Below are 21190 nucleotides of genomic sequence, written 5' to 3'. Positions count from 1 at the left end.
GAAGGCTTTTCTGGTGCCTTTGGCCTCACCTTTTTGATTTAGCTTTCTTCTGTACCCTCCAAACTTCTCAACCACTTCGAGGCGACCATTGTGCTTCCTTCCACATGCCCTCCTTCCCATTTCTAGATTTTCCCACATTCGTGACAAAAGTGTTGCAATAGATGTGAAGCGGCCCCCTTCTAACCTTGCCTGGAGTTTAAGGGGAAGGCTGAAGGCCAACATCACTATACGTCCAGAAACAGAGGCAAAAAAACCCAAAAGAATGGGTAAAAACCAAAACCCCGTCATCTCAAAATGAACCATGGTTCTACTTAAAGGGGGAAAAAGCACAAACGAGAAAACCCATAGGAGTTTCTATCAAAAAGTCACCTTTCTTTACCACAAATTAAATCAGACTTGTCAAACCTTTTCACCCAACCACAATAAATAAATAAACCACCAAAAACAAAGAAAAAGAGTACATTGACTGATGGAAATTCCATACACAAATATTTATTGAGAAAAATTCTGTTCCTGGCACTCCAAGAGCCTAAGACCACAAAGGCCAGCAGACTTCAGAAGATCTGCTGAAGGGTATTTCAGGGTTCAGAAACTGCCCATGTGTTTAATAATTCTCTCATATTGTAAATAAACTTCTGACCAAATTAGTGTTGTTATTACTCAGACAGTGAGCTATGATATTCCCCTTACTTCTCACATTCTAACTCTCCATTCACTGCTGTTTCTCCCCCAGTAGAGTGTGAGCTCCTTGAGGGAAGACAGCACACCTTGCTCATCTTTGGACATCTGGCTGGCGCCGGCTGTGTGGACTTTATTCAGGAATAAGCAGCTCCTTAAATAGTACAGAGCCTGGTTCCCACTGGAGCACTGGGGCACTTCCCTCCCACTGCTTCTGGTTTTTTGTTTTTTGTTTTTTTTCTTCACACATTTGTCTGTTCCGGTCTGGCTTTCCCATTTATAAACATATTTCTCTTCTTCACTTGCGATTTCCTTTTACGAAAAGCCTTTTATTACCTTCCAGGAAGTTGGGATTTGACCTTAAACCACAATCAGAGTGGCCCACTGCCTCCTTAATCTACATTATGTATAATCCCCTGGTTTGCTTTTATGTTCACTGAAGCTGTTCATGACTTCCTTGAGGGCAGAAACACAATCTCTCTCTGTGAGCCGTAACTGCCCCCTCCTACATGCCAGCACCTAAATCATCCTTGGCTCCAAATCACCACATTCCCTATTCCAAAGCTTAGGAGCCACCCAGAAATCAAACATAAGATTCTTAAGTGAAAGACAAAAAGGTATGCTTGTTACATGAAGGAAGAGATGAACTTAAAAAGGGGAGTGAAGAGGGGGAGGAGGCAAACTTATCTGTTAACAAATTAGAACTTTGGGAAGAAAACAAGCTCTCAAGCAAATCATTACATTTCCAGAGTTCTAAGAATTCCATGTTCATACATTAAAGGTAATGACAGGATTAAAAAAGCAAAAGATTTGATTTACATTCTGATATGGCAATTTTAAAACAAGGACTACGAGCGTTACAGTGAATGTTAAAAGGACAAGCATACTTGACGACAGCCCTCCTCAACAAGAGACTGCGAGGCCTGAAAATGATTCATAGTGGTAACGCATCACCTTTCAAGCGGCACATACTTTTCAAGTTTTGCCATCGCCATAAGGGTATGGTAGAGTGAGACCAGTCTGTTCCCGAATAGGAGAGAAAAATCATAAATTCTAGAGAGCAGCCAGCAAACATGGTTAAAGAAAAAAACAAGCCAGGGGCGCCTGGGTGGCTCAGTGGGTTAAGCCTCTGCCTTCAGCTCAGGTCATGATCCCAGGGTCCTGGAATGGAGCCCCGCATTGGGCTCTCTGCTCAGTGGGGAGCCTGCTTCCTCCGCTCTCTGCCTGCCTCTCGCCTAGTTGTGATCTCTGTCTGTTAAGTAAATAAAATCTTAAAAAAAAAAAAAGAAAAGAAAAAAGAAAAAAACTAGCCAGATCTCAACATCTTACATTGTATCTAGTCTTTTGTTTTTAAACAAGCAAATTTAGCTTCATCTTTACAGTGAATGGTTTTATTCAAGTGGCTAAGTGACATGGTTTGAGAAAAGAAAGGACCTTTAGCTCAGAATCTGTACTTTCCAGCAATGGTAGACTCCTGTTCTGATTCTTTTTTTTTTTTTTTTTCCTGTTCTGATTCTTAAGCAATGGAACCCCCAATGCCCCAATGCCCAGATGAGCACAGGAATTTGGACTGTAGCTACAGAACAGACCCAAATCTCTAATCCATCTCCGTGCTTAATGACTTTTCATAGCATCTCACAAACCACTGGTTCCAAAGAAACCAGAATGATCCCCCAAGAAAACACAGGGAGCCAAGTGCAACTGTGAGGAAGGGAAATAAAGAGTTAATCCACTCTACCAACCCAATCTCCTTCTCAAAGACTCTGTCCTCTATGGTAGCTTGCCATGTTCCACCCAACAACAGCTGCTCATGATAATCAATGTCTGACAGATCAGAGAAAGCCCTTAATGTGTCGCCAAGGGGCAGTTCAACAGATGGCATGGTGACTTACAACCAGAATCATTAATTACACTCTCTTATTAGTCCCGGGGCACAGTGCTGAAAATGCTTCCTCAGTGAAAGATGAGCATTTCAGATAAATGACCGTCTGGTATTGCCTGTGAAACTCCCTTTAGGATTTCTGGTCAGTGTCGATTTCTAAATCTAAGCCATCCTACTTTCATGACCATTTCCCATCTTCCACTTCCAGACTGGCTCATGAAGTTCCCCCAACCCCTACCCAGCCCTGCTCTCGAAATCACTGCAGGTAAGGATAGGGTCAAAAGTGCCCATCGATGCTTGCCCGCCTCAAGTCGCTAACTGCGTGGAAAGGCAAAGACGGTAATCTCAGCCACAGGACTAGCTCCGTTTCCCTCCCTCTGTGTCAGAGAACATGTTTCTTGAGTACAGGGGTGGGTGGGGAAGGGGGGACTATCCCCTCCCGCGGTACCTACTCTGGGGCTTCCTGTGATATAGAACAGATTCTCTGACTGAAAAGTGTCCTGACCCCTGAAACCGCTAGCAGCGTGGGGCAAGCAAAGGTTCCCAAATGTCCACACCGCTGGCTGTGTTACGCAAGCACTGATGTAAAACCACCATGTACTTAATTAAGAAGCCAAATAAATGCAGGTTAAGGAACTAGTTCTAAAGCCCCTCCCCAAGGGCATTCAGGCTAATGTCAACTCAGGGTAGAAAGTAGCACCTTCTCAGCAGTTTGAGAACTGGACTCCATAAGCACTACTGTGAAGTTTTAGAACTGACTGCAGACAGAGCTGACAGGCAGACTACTTTCTGGCTTTAACCACGGCTTACGGGTCAGAAATTTCAATATAACCTAAAAGGAAGACAATTTTAAGTATTTTCCAAATCCTAACAAAACACATGCTTCGGTTTTGCCAACCACCTGTTCGTTTTGTACCTCGGTCTACAATTTTTAATGTGAGTTCAAACTAAAGTAGTATTAAGATCCTAAATGCTTTAAGGTTTCAATGCTTCTTGCATTCCGGTTTGTTCTTTCTTGGACACACAAAAACAAGACTTGTTTTCAACTTGGTTCAAATGACTACAATATCTGGTGGATCTTCTCAACTCATTAGTTTTTAAAAGACAAAAAAAAAAAAAAAATGTTAATGAAAGCACAAAGAAACCTCTTGCTGTGGACTATAGGAAGGGAAACTTGGGCAGTCTGGGTCCGCCTCGGCAGGTACTCACTTCTAGTTTTTTCTCCTTTTCTGACAGAACATCTTTCTGGTTCTGGGTGTACTCCACCAGCATCCGAGCCAGCTGGCGCCGGTCTTCCAGTTCTGCCGCCAGACGCCCGTTATATTCTGCTAGTAACAGACATGCTTCATCTACCGTTTTTGAAAGACGTTCAGCTGCCTCTTTGTCTATGTACAAATGAGACCAAAAAACAGAGACAATATAGAAATCACACAGGCATGATTGCAAACATTTCTGGGGTAGGCTAACAGTTTCTCTCCCAATGTAGAGAGTCCAAGAATAAGCCAGAACCTGTAGACAAACAATGGATGGGCTGACAGAGAAATCCAAAGGCACTCACTCCTGTTAACAAGACAGGACATCTCTGAATTACCCGATGTGAGGCAACTGTAAAAGGAGGGGAATCTTGCAAAGGATTTCTAAACGCCTATTCCTGAAAAAGCTCTATAGACAAAACAAACAGAAAGAAATATTTAAGGTCATAGTCATACATGAAATAATTTTTCCTTGCCTCTGAGAGTTTCGAAAGCGTTTTCATACTATTTTGTTAAGAATCCTTCACATGTTCTTCTGAACCACAAAAGCAAGCACTCATTTCTTGGGTGTGGAAACTAAGACCAAATAAAAGCTATAGGACAGGTTTGATACCATGTGGTTAACAGAGGATTTGGGACTCAAAACCATGTCTGTAAAATGGATCTAAAATGTCTCTAAAATAGGACTCTGCCCCTTATACCATGTAGGTCTTGAACCTGGGCAGGAGCTCTCTTCTTCCATTCCAGAAAATATGGGGTCTGATAAGAACTGACATTCTTTCAAATTCTTTAAACACAACCCACAGAAACACTCTTTAGGCAAACACATAAAAAGAAACAAAAGTTTCATAAAACAATACTTATCCTTACTATGTGCAAAGTGTTCCATCTTCTACTCTGCGTTTGTCTGTCTGTTTTAATTTTCATCATTACTTACCAGACTTATTTCACATCCAATTAATGAGTTGTAACTCACTGTTTGGGAAAAAACTGTGCTGAAGTATCAAAGAATGAAAAAATTAATTTCAGGGGCGCCTGGGTGGCTCAGTGGGTTAAGCCGCTGCCTTCGGCTCAGGTCATGATCTCGGGGTCCTAGGATCCAGTCCCATGTCGGGCTCTCTGCTCAGCGGGGAGCCTGCTTCTCTCTCCCTCTGCCTGCCTCTCTGTCTACTTGTGACCGCTCTATCAAATAAATAAATAAATAAATCTTTTTTAAAAAATTAATTTCATGTGGATCTGGTGAAATTAGAGCTCTAATAATATGTACATATATATGTACATATTATATATAGACACACAGACACACACACATATATAGTATTTTTAGAAAGGCTTTTAAGGGTCAAAAGAGTAGATCAGTGCTTTGAAACAAAGAGCAAGGGCATCCCATTCCCTCTTGCTCACTCCAAGATTCTGCTGCTGTGACTGTCCCTTGTGACTCCCTACACCTCTCAACTTCCTTCTCTTCCTCCACCAGCACTATCATCAGCATACAAATGCACTGCTCTACCTTCTGTCCACATGTCACTCTCTAGCTACTGCCCATTTCCCTGCCTCCTTTTCCTGGTACCCACCTGGTACCCTGGTATCCACCTACTCTCCTACCACTGTCACTTAACCCACTCCAATCTGACTGCTATGCCCCAAACCATCTAATTAGCTGAATAAATATGTGGGCTTCTATTATGCCCAACATCATTCTAGGCTCTCAGAGCAAAAGGGGACACAAAGGACAAAAACTCTCTGTCCCAAGGAGTTTACATTCTCAGATAAGAAGAGAAACAATATACTACATTTTACTTGTTCATCAGCTGAAGATCAGAATTCTAGAGAGAAAAAGAAAAAAAAAAGGCAGAAGAGAAAGCATGGGGCATTCAGAGGGAGAACTGGACTTTTAAATGTGGTGGTCAGGACAAGCTTCCCTGAGATGATATGTAAACCAAGGCCTGGAAAAAGTGAGAACAAGCTACATGAATGTGACTATCTGGGGAAGATCATTCCAAGCACAGGAAACAGCAAGTACAAAGCCCTAGAAGGGAAAAGTGCCTGGCAAGGAGCCCATATAACTGGAGTGCTCTGAGTACTGACTTCATTTGAACAGATCATTCTGGTTATTCTAGTTATGTGAAGAACAGAGTGATGGCTAGGGGTCATTTGGGGAAATAAGGAGGAAGCAGGGAGACCAAAGAGGAAACGACTGCAATAATCCCAGCGAAGATGCTGGTGACTTGCGCCAGGCAGTAGCAGTGGAAGTGGTGACCATATCAGACACTGGGGTCAGACACTGGTTTGGGTCCTGATCAACAGGAATGATGAGAGGCTCATCTACCGATAAGGGGAAGACCGTGAGAGCAATGGATTTTGGAGAGAAGATGACAAGTTTGGTTTCAGACAGGGCGAGTATGAAATGGTTTTTGAGACAACCAACTATTAACACTGAGCAGAAGGCTAGATGTAGGAGCCTCAAGTTCAAATGACAAGTCAACAACAGAGATATAAATGAGGGAATGATTAGCCTAAAAATTATTTAAAGTTATCAACCTGGATAAGAGGAACTGTCAGTGAAACTAACTAGAGAAGAGCGCTGAATACTAAACATTAAGAGGTAACAGAGGAGTGAAGAAACTAGCCAAGGAGACTACAGAGCCACAGCCAGAGGGCGGTGAGGAAAGCTAGGAAAGAGTCCTACTTTCCTGCTGCTGCCGCTGCTGCCACAGATTTATCACGAGTAAAGTGGCTGAAAATAACACAAATGTATTATCTTAGTATTTATTATCATGGCCTCTTCCTCCACCTTCAAAAGGCATCTCAGCAAAGACTGTTTCCAGGGTTCTATCTCCTTCTCTACTACTGCCTTTTGGCCTCCCTCTCAGAAGGACCCTGTGACTAGACGGGACCCTCCTGAATCATCCAGGATACTCCTCCCCACCTCAAGATCCGTAACTTTATCACACCTGTAAGGACCCTACTGCCATGGAAGATTACGCACTCACGGGTTCTGGGGATTAGGACACAGATGTCTGGGTCGATCGGGGTGTTTTTATTCTGTCTCCTGCACCAAATCAGAAGAAATGACCAACTGGGCCGAACGCTAGCTACTAAGATCAAGCCACGACAACCACAAGTAAATACTGGGTAAAATTCAGCCCCGGACTGGCAACATGGAAGGAAATCATCAACACTGATCAGAGCAGCTTCAGTGAAGTGGAACCACACGAGGATGGGAAGAGGGAAAGGGAGACAAATAAGCACAGGCAGTCTATTTAGAATGTTTTATTACAAAGAACAGAGAAATAAGGCAGTAACTAGAGGAACATACGGGTCAAGAAAAAAAGTTTTTCCCATGTGGGAAGGAAAGTACATGTTTTTGTGCTGTACAGCAGGAGCCAGTAGAGGGAAAACATGGACAACTGCTGGAGCACTGTCCTTGAGCAATGAGAAGGAAAAGGGCTGACAAACAGGCAGGGGGCTGGTTTAGAAAATGGCACGTTCACCCACAGAAGTGGGAAGAAAAGTCAGCTTATGGGTGGTTACTTGTTTTCCCAGCCACACCCCCCTGTGCGGGTCCAGGAAAGAACAGAGGCAAAGCTGGATTTAGGAAAGGCGGCCAAGAGAGGAAACTAAGTTGTTACTAAATGGGTATAAAGTTTTAGTTTTGCAAGACAAAAAGAGTTCTGGAAATTGGCTGCATAATAATGTTAATGTGCTTAGAGCTTCTGAAGTGTACACTTAAAAATGGTTAAAGATTGTAAATTGGGTGTATTTTATTGCAATTAAAAATCAAAATAAATTTCTTTATTAATTAAAAAAAAGTGGGGCGTCTGTGTGGCTCAGTTGGTTAAGGTCCAACTCCTGATACAGGTTATCATCTCAGGGTCATGGGATAGAGCCTTACATCGGGCTCATTAGGGAGTTTGCTTGAAATCCTCTCTCCCTCTTCCTCTGCCCCCCCATGCCTCCCCCTGCACTTACTCTCTCACTCGCAAATAAATAAGTAGACCTTAAAAAAAAAGAAAAAAGCCTATAAGACATGAGTCCTTTAGGTCAGTGAAAACAGATAAATAAAATCACATACATTACTAGCTTTTTGTTAATTTGCTCCCAACTTTTACAGACTATAATTCTGATAGTAAGAATAAATGAGTTGATCACTATAATAACCTCAAAAGTTGGACTTAGCCAAGAGAAAAGCTGGAGTTTTGCCAGAAGACTAAAGTGAAGAGGAACGAGGAAAACCAGAGACTGAGGGCATATGTAAGGGAGCGATTATAAAGACTCTGTGCTAAGTAGAGAAGAAAGTAAGGCCGGAGGGGAGTGGAGGCTGAGAAAAGGTGGAAGGACTGACAGACAACAGGGTCCAACTGCCAGAGCTGGGGAAGGAAGAGTGAGCCCAGATGCTGCCTGTAGGATCTAGACTGCCTCCGAGTTGTGTCCTGCAGCTAAGCATGCTCCTGACCTGAAGTCTTTACTCGGCCTGTACCCTCTGTCTGGGTGGCACTTGCTTCCCTCAGATATCCTCACGGCTTGCTTCCTAATCTTGGGGGCCTCTGATCAAAGGTCATCTCATCAGAAAGGTTTTCCCCAACCACCTTTAAAATACAGGTGTGCCTCGGAGGTATTGCAGGTTCAGTTCCAGACCACTGCAATAAAACAAATGTCACAATAAAGGAGTCAAATGAGTTTTTTGGTTTCCCAATGCATACAGAAGTTATGGTTACACTATACCGTTCTACTAAGTGTGCTAGAGCACTATGTTTAAAAAAAAAAAGTATACACTGTAACCAAAAAATACTTTGTTGCTAAAAGATGCTAACTATCACCTGAACTTTCAGTGAGTCCTAATTACTTATCACAGACCACTGTAAGGAATATAGTAGAAAAGTCTGAAATATTGCAAGAATTACCAAAATGGGACACAGAAACATGAAGTGATCAAATGTCGTGAAGAAAATGGAGACGAGAATCTTGCCTGAAGACACCTAACCTCTCAAAAGCCTCTATTTCCTTCTATGAAATATGGGGATATACAGTCAGGGACCTCAAAAGGTCATCACAAAGAGAAGTATCTGACACAGAGCATTCTCTAGGAATACTAGCTCGTGTTTGACTCCTTCCTTTCAATTTCCCATGCACATAGCGGGAATAATGTCACGTGTCCCTCCCTGTTTAACTGGCAGTGATCATCAAGAGGGCAAAATGACATGACTTAACACTATACACCTGGCATTCTTGGCATTAAATACACTGTCATTTATGGGGTGTGTCTGTGTGCAGTGTATAAATCACAAAGCACTGAACCGTAAGTTTTGTTAGTAAGATGATCATGAATTTAATGTCTTCTCTCCTGTCCCCCAAATCACATACACAGTTTGCCCTGTGTTTTCAACAGACCTTACTTAAGAGTGCCACAGGTTGTGGCATGCTGCATTCTGCTTAGTTCCTAGAGTCACTACTCAAGCATGGACTGTTTCAACAGCTACGCTGTTTGCAAAACCCAATACCACATTGAAGAAATCTGTATCTGCAGATACAAGCATGACCTAGGGTTTGATGCATTAGAGAAATGTCCCTCTTCCTTCACCTTTTGACCAAACTCTACCTTCTCACCTGTTATTTTTTCCAACAGAGAAACATCCTGCACTTCCTGAGGCAAAGACGCAATCTTCTGCCGGACAGTAGCATCCCCTGATGCAGCATTTTCCAGGTCCTGCAAAGCTTTGATCAGTTCCTCAGTCTGTACAATAAAAGCACAAACAACACTGTCCATTAAGACATACGGGATTTAAAGAAAGGTAGACAGAATTAAACAGAAAAACAAAACAACTGTTCCTGACATTTACAAAAACACTGTGCTCGGTAGCAGTCTATACTGAGGTCAGTGGTAGATTGGACAATGGATTCTAAGAGAATGTACACAGTTAATTTTTCTAAGTCGATAGCAGAGCATGAAGAAATTCTACACAACCTGGAAAAAACCCCAAAAAACAAAAAATCCAAGCTTTTTAAAGGAGCATGTTTTTGGCAACTTTAAAAAAAAAAAAAAAGGAGCCTGGTTCATACTGCTTAGTTTCAAATAATGTTATGATTCCTAATACAGAATGGTCTGGTCTCCAGTATAGCATAAAGGCGTGTGTACCAGATGTTGAACAACTGTGTGCTGATTAAATGAAATGACAATGCCTACTTCAATTCTTTCTTGGATTTGTTTTACAAAATGAGTGTCACAAAGATGACAGTTTCCATTTTTGGCAGCCACTCCCCAAATTAAATGTGTCAAACTCATTAATTACAAACAAAGGGGAAAAAGACGAAGAAAAGAGCAAACCAAGAACGCATACTTTGTACACTAAAAGGATAATTTTAAATCATCAGAAAACAGGATGCCTGGATGGCTCAGTCGGTTAAGCATCTGACTTCAGCTCATCATGATCCCAGGGTCCTGAGATCAAGTCCCACAGCAGGGAATCTGCTTCTTGCTCTCCCACTGCCTGCCACTCCCCCTGCTTGTGCTTGCTCGCTCTCTCTGACAAAGAAATAAATATAAAATTTTAAAAAAATCAGAAAACAATGAGTGCTGACAGGTTCACCAGTTGATCATGACCCAGGAGTAAATAAGTGGCAATGTAGACAGTAGTCCAATTACTCTAAAAGTTAATAATTCAGGCTGGCCCCCTCGGAGGTTTTTAAATGCACAGCTATATGGCCTAACACTGTTTTCGCTTAACCCCCCATCTCATTCAACATTTTAACATAACACAAACCAGAAATGCTTCCTATTTACATAGGTCTTAGCCACACCTATGTTTGATAAAGTAAAACTTTTAGCCAAAATGAGAGGCCATGTAACTCAGTAAAGAGCACGGTCTCTGAGGTCAGTCACACCCAGAGTCAAATTAAGACACTGGGCAAGTTATTTAATATCTTCTTGAGTCTCACTTTCTTTGACAGTAAGTAAAATAAGTTAAGTAAATAAGTAAATAAGTAACAAAAATTAACCAATCACACAGAGGTCATGAGCCAATTTATATGAAGGGCTAAACAATGCAAATATATAATCAAAAACTCATCTCTATTTTAATACTTAAATAGGTGATTGTGTAGCAAATTTGTTATAGCCACACAGACTATCCTAGAAACTAATGAGCTGTCTACTTATATATAAAATAACCATGCTACAGGAGAAAAGCTATGGCAGAGGGCATTCAAATATCTTTGTAGCATTATCTACCCTTTCACAAATATCTACTTTTTTGGAAGTATTTTCAAGTCCTAGGAGTAAAACAAAACCAAGTCCAAATACTGTGAAACACATAAATCCATCCAGACTCATGGCATGCAAAGACAAAGGCGAGCTGCTGTCTGGCAAGCTTTACTGGGTGGATCTTGTGCCCAGTTGCCCTAAGAGCTGCCCTCTGGTGGTTCCCTACTGTTGGTCCCTGGCGCCACCCTGTGGCCGTAATCTTCAATGAGCGGTCCCTCCACCAAGCCACTGTGTCCTCCTCTCTGGGAGTTCTGACATACCAAGAGGGGTCCTGCAGAAGGATCTTGGGGAGAGTAGCTTCCAGGGTAGTCATCATCCTCCTCGTCTTGTATCTGCTGAAAAGTTCGCTTCAGAGATTTCTTCTCCTCTGTTGCTAGAGTGAAGGAAAAGGGCACAAAATTTGGGTTAAGAGGGCCCGTGCAGGGAGGAGTCAAATGCTATGCACAATGGGCCACATGCAAAAAAAAGGGCAAAGGGGTGTACATTTCCAAAGATGGCTTAATGTTAACCTAGATGTTAGTTATTTTAAATTGATCGTAGTTCCCTACATTACTGAAGAGTCAAAAAATGGTCTCAGGTCTATCATCTCGGATTGACTCACTGGAAAAATACTACCAAAAACCATCATCTAAAAATGAAACTTACCAAACTTAATACATTTAAGTAAAAAGCTTATCTCTTGAAAATATAAGTTAACAAGAGACTCAAAGTGGTAAGAAACCCATGAGACAATATAACGGAGCAAGCCAATGTAGGGAAGGTGCGTAGAAAATACACTGCATATAAAATAAAACGCTACACACTCTGGGAGATATGTCAAAAAGTAAAAACAGGTATTCCTCACTTTTCTAAAGCTTGCTTTTATGAAAGACCTACAGTAATAGTACCGGTTTTCACTAACCAAAAGAAATTCAAAGAGGATTTTCGCTTTCACAAAGAAAGGCACAAAGTGCAAACAGTGGTCAGCATGTGTGCTGCAGGGAGTGGCTATGGAGGCGGCAGGCACCCCACGCGGCCAGTGCGGCCCTGCTGAGCTGCTTCCCAGCGACTACACTCAGCATCTCAGCATCAAGCCACCAGAGCTCTGAGCTGTATTCATGAGCATCTATGCTTTATCTTGATTTATTTTGTGCATCTGTTAGAAAGATGTAGCCTAAGGTATCAGAAAAGCCTGAGAGAGGTTATTTTAGGGTCTGGGAATGCTCAAAAATTTTTCCATATAAATTAATGGTAACTGCTTCTTCACTTTATGCCATTTCAGCTTAGGAGAGGTTTCATAGGAATGGTCTGATTTCAGATAGCAGGGAAAACCTGAGGTAGAGAGAAATCTATCAATAAAATTACATCAGAAATTCCACACATTGTTTCCTTTAAACTCTCCCTTTAAAAATAAAACTAACCTTATTTTATCTTAAAATTAAAGATAACTATTGCTGAGAAATATGACTGATACAATTCAGAGAAGTTACTTTAAGTCGCTATTTTAAAATCAACCGTTCTGAGGCAAACCGTTTACATTACATTTATTATTTGTATTTTATGTTTTTAAATGGCTATGAAAATGTGCCCATTCCAAAACCGTTCCTTTTGTATCAAATGGGACAATACAGGGGCACCTGGGTGGCTCAGTTGTTAAGCATCTGCCTTCGGCTTAGGTCCTGATACTCCTGGGATCGAGGCCCGCATGGGCTCTCTGCTCAGATGGAAACCTGCTTCTCCCTCTCCCACTCCCCCTGCTTGTGTTTCCTCTCTCGCTGTGTATCTCTCTGTGATAAAAATGAAATCTTAAAAAAAAAAAAAAAAAAAAAACTGGCCAATACAAAATAAATGCCAAACATCTGTGGGATATAAGTCTAAATGACAGTTAGGCTTAGGAAGTAAAGAAACGATGGTAACGTGTGGCAGGCACGGCAACAGTTTCTGTGCAACTGAGATACGGCATCTCCAGCTTTGCAGGTGAGAAAATGGAGGCCCGAGAAGTTCAAAACTCATCTAAAGGCAAGACTTTCAAAATCTGTACTCTTTCCACTGTAGTCAAATTCTTCAGCAGCACACACTCTCTCATCTGTCAAAGGAGGAGTCACCATGCACCTGCCTCCAAAACTCTGAGTTATAAACAGAATAAGGTACACTTCTTAATTAAACATTTTCTCCTGGAACCAAGGATGTAGCTCCTGTTCCTACCTTACACATTAACTGACCAAACTGCTTGACGTGAAAGCCAAGTCAGTACTTCAGGTCTTATTTTTTCTTAGTGCTTTATTCCTCTGTTCCACTAAATAAAGGAAAACGGCAACATTTGCATCAAGGCAGCCCTCACTTTGCGAGATTCTAGTATGCACAGATTTTCACCAAGGTTGAAACAACACCAGTCCCCCAACACCTTGGTTCAAATTGCAGTTACGGTGGCATATTCACCCTGAGTAACTGCATGGACAAACTTTGCTGCTAACTTCACTCCACAAATCACTGTGTAAATAATAGAAATGCATCACGATCAGTGACGACATCGCGCCGTTCAGGTCACTGGATGGTCACTGCACAGCTGTTATTTCAGTTCACAAATAAGCAGCAAAGAGGTTGTGTTGTCTCCCAGGGATCAAATTCACATGACATTTCATTAAAATGAATAATCAGAACAGGGAATTGAGTGAAAATGACAAAGATGAAAGAGGAGCCCAGAAACTAAAACTAAAGCTTGTGTTAGAAGTGAACGGAATATAAAGGGAGCTGCAGAAGACTTGGGGGGCTGCGGGGACACCGGCTTGCCACCCACTCCCAGAAACTCTAGGTCCCCAGGCAGAATCACCTGGTGAAAGCCAACTTATCAACATAAGAAATCGGTTGTGATGACAAGGACGACCGTGTCCCGAGGAAGTGATACTGACAAAACTCTTCACATTATAGGAACTCTCCAACATACCTCCTGACATGGAGAGCACGAAGGGTAAACCACTGAAAGCCGATCTAAACATCCAGGATGCTTGCTCTGTACCATGGATTACACCAGAAGGCAAGCTCTGGTCACTCCTATCGTGCAGTTCATTTCAAAGAATAAAGCACTTTAATTCTCAAAGTTTCTACGTTTTATGTTCTAGCATGCTAGGTAATGATCAGTGTTGCTATCTTTTTTGTTCCCTATGGATTTGTAATCAACCATGAGTTTTCAATTCTTTGATAAAAAATTTTTTAAAGTCATGGAACAATCGTAACTCTTCCCCTCGATTATTAAGATCATTTTGCATGGTTTCAGCCTACATAGTCATTTTTACAGTCCTGCACTATGCAAAACAAGGACTGCTATATTTGTACAACAGAAAATCTAACAGTATATAATTTGCATACGAAATATCTAACAGTACTTAGCACCACACTAGCTGCCTAATTAATGTGCAGTGTGTGTGGTATGACCCTCACTGACACTTAACCACCATAAAGCATCAGAGTGGCAATGTGTTAGGAGTAGCCACTAAAATATAAGCATGTAAGTGAAAACAATTTTTTAATATTTTTTGTCCATTTCCAAGCACCCAGAACAATGCTCATGAAATAATTGTTAAATACACTAAAGAAGGTAGAAAATTACAAAACATGAATCCTTCAGTTTCAAACTCTCACACAGAAGCTATTATATATAAAAACCGCACAGCACTTAACACCTCAGGACCCGCAGAATCACTGAATTTGGGCAGTTGAAGGCCTTAGACAGACCTAGGTTGTTGCTTTCCTTTATGAGCATATATCCAGGCCCACAGCTGCAGTCTGTCCAAAGTCAAGGAGCTCATCAGTCTCCGTCTGGGCCCTATAGCCAAAGTCACCCACCCCCTAAACAGGAGTACTTTTTACCACTTCCTACTGGCACTCACTCATGGCATTACAAGACTGAAATCAAACTAATGAAAATAATGCAGGCCCATTTCTGTCTTGGCCATCCTGATGGAAGTGGGTGTAATAAGAGAGAACCACCGTCATCCTACTTCAGTTCTCTCCTATTTCCACTGGAAATGAATTATTCATCATTTTCTTCATAAGGCTTCTCCTTTCCTGAGCTACCTACTTACACTATGAACACTTCCACTGGACCCATCTTCCAAATACAATGCCTTGGAGACCACCAGAATCTCTCCTGAAGTTCCAACTTCCAACAGATTCTACACTTCTGAGATGTAGCTTACAGATCTCTCCTCTCTGTTCCTTCCCATCACCTCTTATCAGAAATGTGCCCTTTTCCATGCCTTATGCAGACCACTGTCCCAACCGGCCTCCCTGACGCTAGTCACTCCTTTTCCAACTTAGCCTACACTCTTAAGAAATGAATTGCCCGCAGGCCTCTACTCAAAAACCCAGAATGGCCTCTCATGATTTACAATGTCCAGCTATGCTCAAAGCCCACCCGTAGTTAACAGCAGCAGTATCTTAAGCCAGCATCTTCCTCTACTCCTGCAGCACCCTGCCCTGCTATGCTGTATGGCGCCGGCAGGCACATGCCTTACCTCTCCAATTGAAACATTAAGTATCTTATTTCTTTGTATCCTTAGAATACCTAGAAAAGTGTCATTAGGCCTGAGTTGGAAACTTCTTGAAAGCAGAGGTGGCACAGAGTCTGGAAAATACCAGCGCTATACCAAAAATGACCATATGCCTCCATTTACACAAACAGGACAGCCTGCTCTGTTAACTGTCCCCTGACTCATTTGTACAAAGTCAGCAATTATAATGGCCAGCATTCTCAATCTAGTCAGGCAGCTATTAAAAATAGCCAAGGAAGTCTGTCAATCCCACTTCTATCACTCAATTTAAGATCAGGTACCCTCCCACTATCATTTCAGCTTCTGACCATACCATTTAAACTTGCTTCTTGACTCAACCACTCTGTTTATAGTCTGTTTATAAATTACAGGTGGCCCCAGTCTGCCTGTCTTCATATTGTACACTCTCTACTCTATCCTCCAACCTGTTCCTGTGTCTCTAGCGGTCTTATACTCGGCTAACATGCAAGTAATCCTGGTTCCCTAAGCATTTCTAATATGCCTCTTGGATACCTTGGAATTTCAGACACTACAGCAGACTATAAAATTAACTTTGAGGCAAAAAGTTGGCCTGAAGGTTCCTGAACACTTTATAAAATGCAGCCATCTACTTGTAAAGCTAGGTCTTTCAAGAAATCCACTTGAAATTTTCTGGGATTAAAAAACGAACAAACAAACAAAATAAAACAAATAAATAAAAATTAAAAAAAAAAAGAAAAACCCCAATACCCACAGGTTTTATATTACTTTTATTAATGAGAAACGAATCAGGAAATATTGTTTGCAATAGCTCCTGTATTCTTTGTTCTCTCTCTACCAAATAAAGGCAACTGTAAAACAGAACACATTAAACTTTACTCACGGAAAGAGAGAGCTCTGCAGCCAAGGTCTGATGCTGGATGTACCGTTCTGAAAGCATTCCACCAGTATCATCTCAAACTGAGTGCCCAGCGCCAGCACCAGACTTAAACCTGGGGAAGCTGGGCCTAGAGCTTGTGCACTTAACCACTATGTGAGCTAATCTTGCACAAAATCTGGGGGACTAAAAATTCTAACAACCCTCCTCCTAAGTTTGCCACTGGATCATTGAGAAACTCAGAATACTGAGTATCAGAAACAGGCAATAGGGCTCAAATAAAAGTCATATCATCACTTCATTATTAACATTTACCCATGTTATCTCAAGTAATCTCAGGACAACACTGTGAGGTGTTATTACTAATAGCCATATGGCACAGTGAAGAACCTGAAGCTCAGGGAGATCTAATGCTATGCCCAAGGTCACACAGCTTAGAAGTGACAGAGCTGGGAGTCATCCTCTGAGACCTGGTTTCAAACCCCTGCTTGGAAGAGTTAAACTAAGTATACTAAGGCCCAGGAAAGCTAGGTGACCTGCTCATGAATTCATACCCTAATTCAAATCTACTGAATCCATGTGCTTCCAGGAAAAAAATACGGTGTGAAGAGCACAGGCTTTAAAGTCATATAGACCAGAACATGAATTCTCCACTTATTAATTATATCTGTTTGGACAAAATTAACTATACCTTTTTGAGCCTTAGTATCTTCATCTGAAATACGAAAATAATACCAAATTCATAGAGGAGTTGTAAGAATTTAAAATAAATTAACATGAAAAGCAGCCAACAGGCAGGCTGGAATATAATAGATGCTCAATAATTGCTATTTCCTTTGCATCTACCTTTCTTTTCTAAATCCTTCTACAACGTAGGATACTATGTCACTCACGTATGACTTAAGTAAATAATGAAATTCCATTCAGTCCAGCGATAGCACAAGTATGCCCAAGAACAGACAACTTAGGAATCCTGAGTCCTATACAAGGGGAAATGGGTACGTACACCCAAGTTCCAGTTTTCTAAAACGGTATTTTTAAGCTCGTTTATTCTCTACTGTCAAAGTTCCACAAGAAAATTTTTATTTCAAAGGTAAATTCTAGAGTTGTCTCAAGACAAAAAAATATCCATGAGTCAAACCTGAAATATAAAAGGACTATATAATTTTAGAAATAAACTTCTGGAGAACTCATCAATATTGTCAAAGGACTGACGTAAAATATTATGGTAACTCAGGTCCAAAGAAGATGGCGAGGAGACAGATGGAATTAGCTCAGACTAACACACATGTTGGAACCTTTGGTATATGTTTCCATCTTTACAGCACAAGGATAGAGAAATCACCTTACATCAGCTTTATCCTCCACACAGAGGAATACTGCCTCAATGGCTGTTAATGTCTAGGTGCTCAAAAAAATCAAAAACCCAATGGAGCTATTTTCAAATCTACCACTGCCACAAACTCCCCAAATTGCCGGACTGCTCCCGAGGGGCGAAACTATTTCCCTACCCTCTGCTCAGTCCTATAGCATCTAGCATAGCCATTTACTCAAAGCACATGTCTGGCAAATGCTTGTCGAATTGAAATTCAACACTTAGCTTCCAACATTGTCTTTCAGAGTTTCCCTACCTGCCCAAAGGTGTTTTAAAAAATCAGCACTGTTTACCAATGAAGTCTCAGAGTAGAGAATGCTGAATAATTCTCCAACACTGTCCAGAACACCTCCAAAAGATACAATACAAACACGACCAGAATCCAAAGTAGGGAACACCTTGCTTTTCAGAAGCTACATCCAGAGTGACTTCAAAACTGTTTCCCATCAACTCTAAGTAAAACAATGACCTACAGGGACACCTGAGTGGCTCAGTGGGTTAAGCCACTGCCTTTGGCTCAGGTCATGATTTCAGGGTCCTAGGATCGAGCCCTGCATCGGGCTCTCTGCTCAGCAGGGAACCTGCCTCCCCCTGCCTCTCTGCCTACTTGTGATCTCTCTCTCTCTGTCAAATAAATAAATAAAATCTTTAAAAACAAAAACAAAAAAAAACAATGACCTACAGTTGAAAGCACTTACGTCCTTCTTACAAAGCCTCTAACTTGTAGTTTTACGGGAAAGTTGCCCCATCTTTTTTTTTTTTTTTTTTTTTTTTTTTAGATTTTTTATTTATTTATTTGACAGAGAGAAATCACAAGTACACTGAGAGGCAGAGAGAGAGAGAGAGAAGGAAGCAGGCTCCCCGCCGAGCAGAGAGCCCGATGCGGGACTCGATCCCAGGACTCTGAGATCATGACCTGAGCCGAAGGCAGCGGCTTAACCCACTGAGCCACCCAGGCGCCCCGAAAGTTGCCCCATCTTAAAATGCATGTAAACTCAGACCTGGAAGATCTCATGAAAGGTACAAAATAAAGGGTTGCTGAATGAGTGATATTATCAGGTAAACTAACCATGGTTAAATGCCATAGCAGAGGCATATACAAAGTACCAGAGGAACATGGAGGGAAGGGCTACATGTGCCTAGACAAGGGAAAACAACAAAATGAGAAGAGCATTCCTAAAGACTGAGTTCACCACGCAGTGAAAACAGCAGAGGACACTTTAGGCAGAGGTAACACCAGATGCAAAGGAAGAGGTACCCTGAGAGCACCCAGAAAGGAAACTGCTAGATATGGCCAAAGACCATAGCATATGTGAAGAAATGGAAGAAGAATCTGGAAAAGTATATGAGTTCAGATTACAGATGATCCTAAGTACTACCTTAGTACTTAGACTTATCCTTCCAGACAATGAGTTCGTGTGCAGTCAGATCAAATTTGTAGCTCAGAAACACACCATGCCAACTAGAATTAAACCGCGCCAACTAACCACAAACCCACAAACCAAATAATGTTTGATCTGACTCCTCTTTAAAGAAAAAGCAGCTCTTAAGAGGACTCCGTGAGGTCACACACATACATGTACATACTTCTAGAGGATATTCTGGGTTCAGTAAAGACCAAAATCAATTACAGACAGCAAGCTGACAAACATCAAAAGCATGTTCCAAAACCACACCGATATTTATTGAAACCAAGCTCTAAAAGGGCTAAGGGACATATTCAAGACCCCAGAGTGGTCAGTGGTAGGGCCAGGGCAAAATCTTAGTCCAAGGTGCCTCCTAGTTCCCCAAAACTAAACAATGTTGTTGTTTCTTTCCCTTGTGCAAGGAAACTCTCTGCCAAGGCAGAAGAGAGCCACAGAGAATACACAGCAAAGTTAAGGGTGTGAGATGATGGATAGCATGAATACTAGAACCAGGCTTACACGCTGCGAGCACTACATAAATTCTCACCATCATTTATGATCATCTCTCTGAAGAATCATACAATCGCTGGTGGTTCACAGCAACCCCCACTGCAGCTTTTCATATGTGATTCGAAAGTAGGCAAAGACCAAGAGCTGTAAACATGTGGTGATGTTTCTACCTTTGGGGGGAGGGCTCTTGGAGTCCTCCATAGACAGCTTCAGCTGCTGTATGAACTCGCCGCCATACACACTTCTTTCTTGCCAGATGTTCAGCAATCTTTCTAAAGGTTTTTTACAGCCTTCATCTGCCTCTCTGCCCAGAAAAGACGAAAAGATAGATATAAGCTTAAGATTTTTTGTGTTTAATTAGGACAGACCTACTTTAAAAATAACAACTGACTAAATGAGTTACATATTTAAACACAGATGGAAGAGTACGACACATTGTGATAAACAGATACCCAAAATTTGACCCAAAACTACATTCTTCCTGTGGTGTATAGGGAAGACAGAGGGAGTATGTTACAGAAGTAATCTGTCCTTATCTCCTTTGAAAGATGGGGCAAATAGGGCAAAAAGCCAATTGCTGATTGTTATAGAGAATTATCAAAAATCGATCATTTCAAATGTGACAGCTTGCTTTATAAGAAGACATTAATCGAAATGTAGGGCCAGACATTCTGCTGGAAATTAAAGGGGGCCAAAACCTTTAAAGGTAGGAAAAAAAGTGATTAAAAAAAATGGGGAATAAATTCACCATGACCCATCAATGCTAGCACATCAACACCTCTACATGTCTTACAAATACAATCATACACACATACCAAGACTGATCTCAACTGAAATTAACTACTTCATCATTATTTTAATTCTGGGTTAGGTATGTAGTCCCCATTCTCACAAAAGTGTCTAGTGGGTAATCTTAGAACACACTGAGCATAACATAGCCCTTTGTAATTTATATCTGAGAGAAGCTATACCGTTTTTTTTTTCTGACATATCTGTACTCTGGAAACAGAGTATTTTCAATGAGATAACTAGCACTAGCACTCAGTGTGCAACAGCTGCTTACCAGAAAACAGACACCAAGTGGAAGAGGGTGGGAAGACTTTCTGAAAGGAAAACAAATTCTCTCACCATCCATGGTGTTACTATGACTTGTTCAGGTTTATAAAGCTGTCTGGATGTCAGTGATCTTACTCTGAGTGACTGCCAACAAGAAGGGATACACTGACACCTTAGTTTCTAAGCCAAGATCTTTAACAGGAACTTCAAGAAGAAAGAGGTACAAAGGAATTATGCCCTGATGGCACTTTTCTAAAATTTACAGTAACACTCAAGGTAACCTAAAGGTTCAGCTTGAGCTGGTCAGATGCATCATTTAGGAAATAGTAGTGGCAAATTTTACTGCATTGGAGTCAAAGTACTAAATCGGAGCACAAAAAAAAA

General features: G+C 41.4%; 1 protein-coding gene across 1 annotated transcript in view; it reads right to left on the bottom strand.

The window, feature by feature from the left end:
- RPRD1B (regulation of nuclear pre-mRNA domain containing 1B) overlaps positions 1-21190 on the bottom strand; it is a 50887-nt gene that overhangs the window by 18314 nt on the left and 11383 nt on the right. The window contains exons 3-6 of the mRNA XM_004746454.3: positions 19921-20054; positions 11335-11447; positions 9421-9547; positions 3770-3945 (exon numbers count right to left, since the gene is read on the bottom strand). Coding sequence (XP_004746511.1) covers positions 3770-3945; positions 9421-9547; positions 11335-11447; positions 19921-20054 — 550 coding nt within the window. The remainder of the gene's footprint in view (positions 1-3769; positions 3946-9420; positions 9548-11334; positions 11448-19920; positions 20055-21190) is intronic.

This window comes from Mustela putorius, unplaced genomic scaffold, assembly GCF_011764305.1.
Source record: "Mustela putorius furo isolate JIRA1106 unplaced genomic scaffold, ASM1176430v1.1 tig00000743_pilon_pilon_pilon, whole genome shotgun sequence".
Lineage (NCBI taxonomy): Eukaryota > Metazoa > Chordata > Mammalia > Carnivora > Mustelidae > Mustela > Mustela putorius.
The sequence above is the reverse complement of the archived record's forward strand: the minus strand, read 5'-3'. Positions and strand labels throughout refer to the sequence as shown.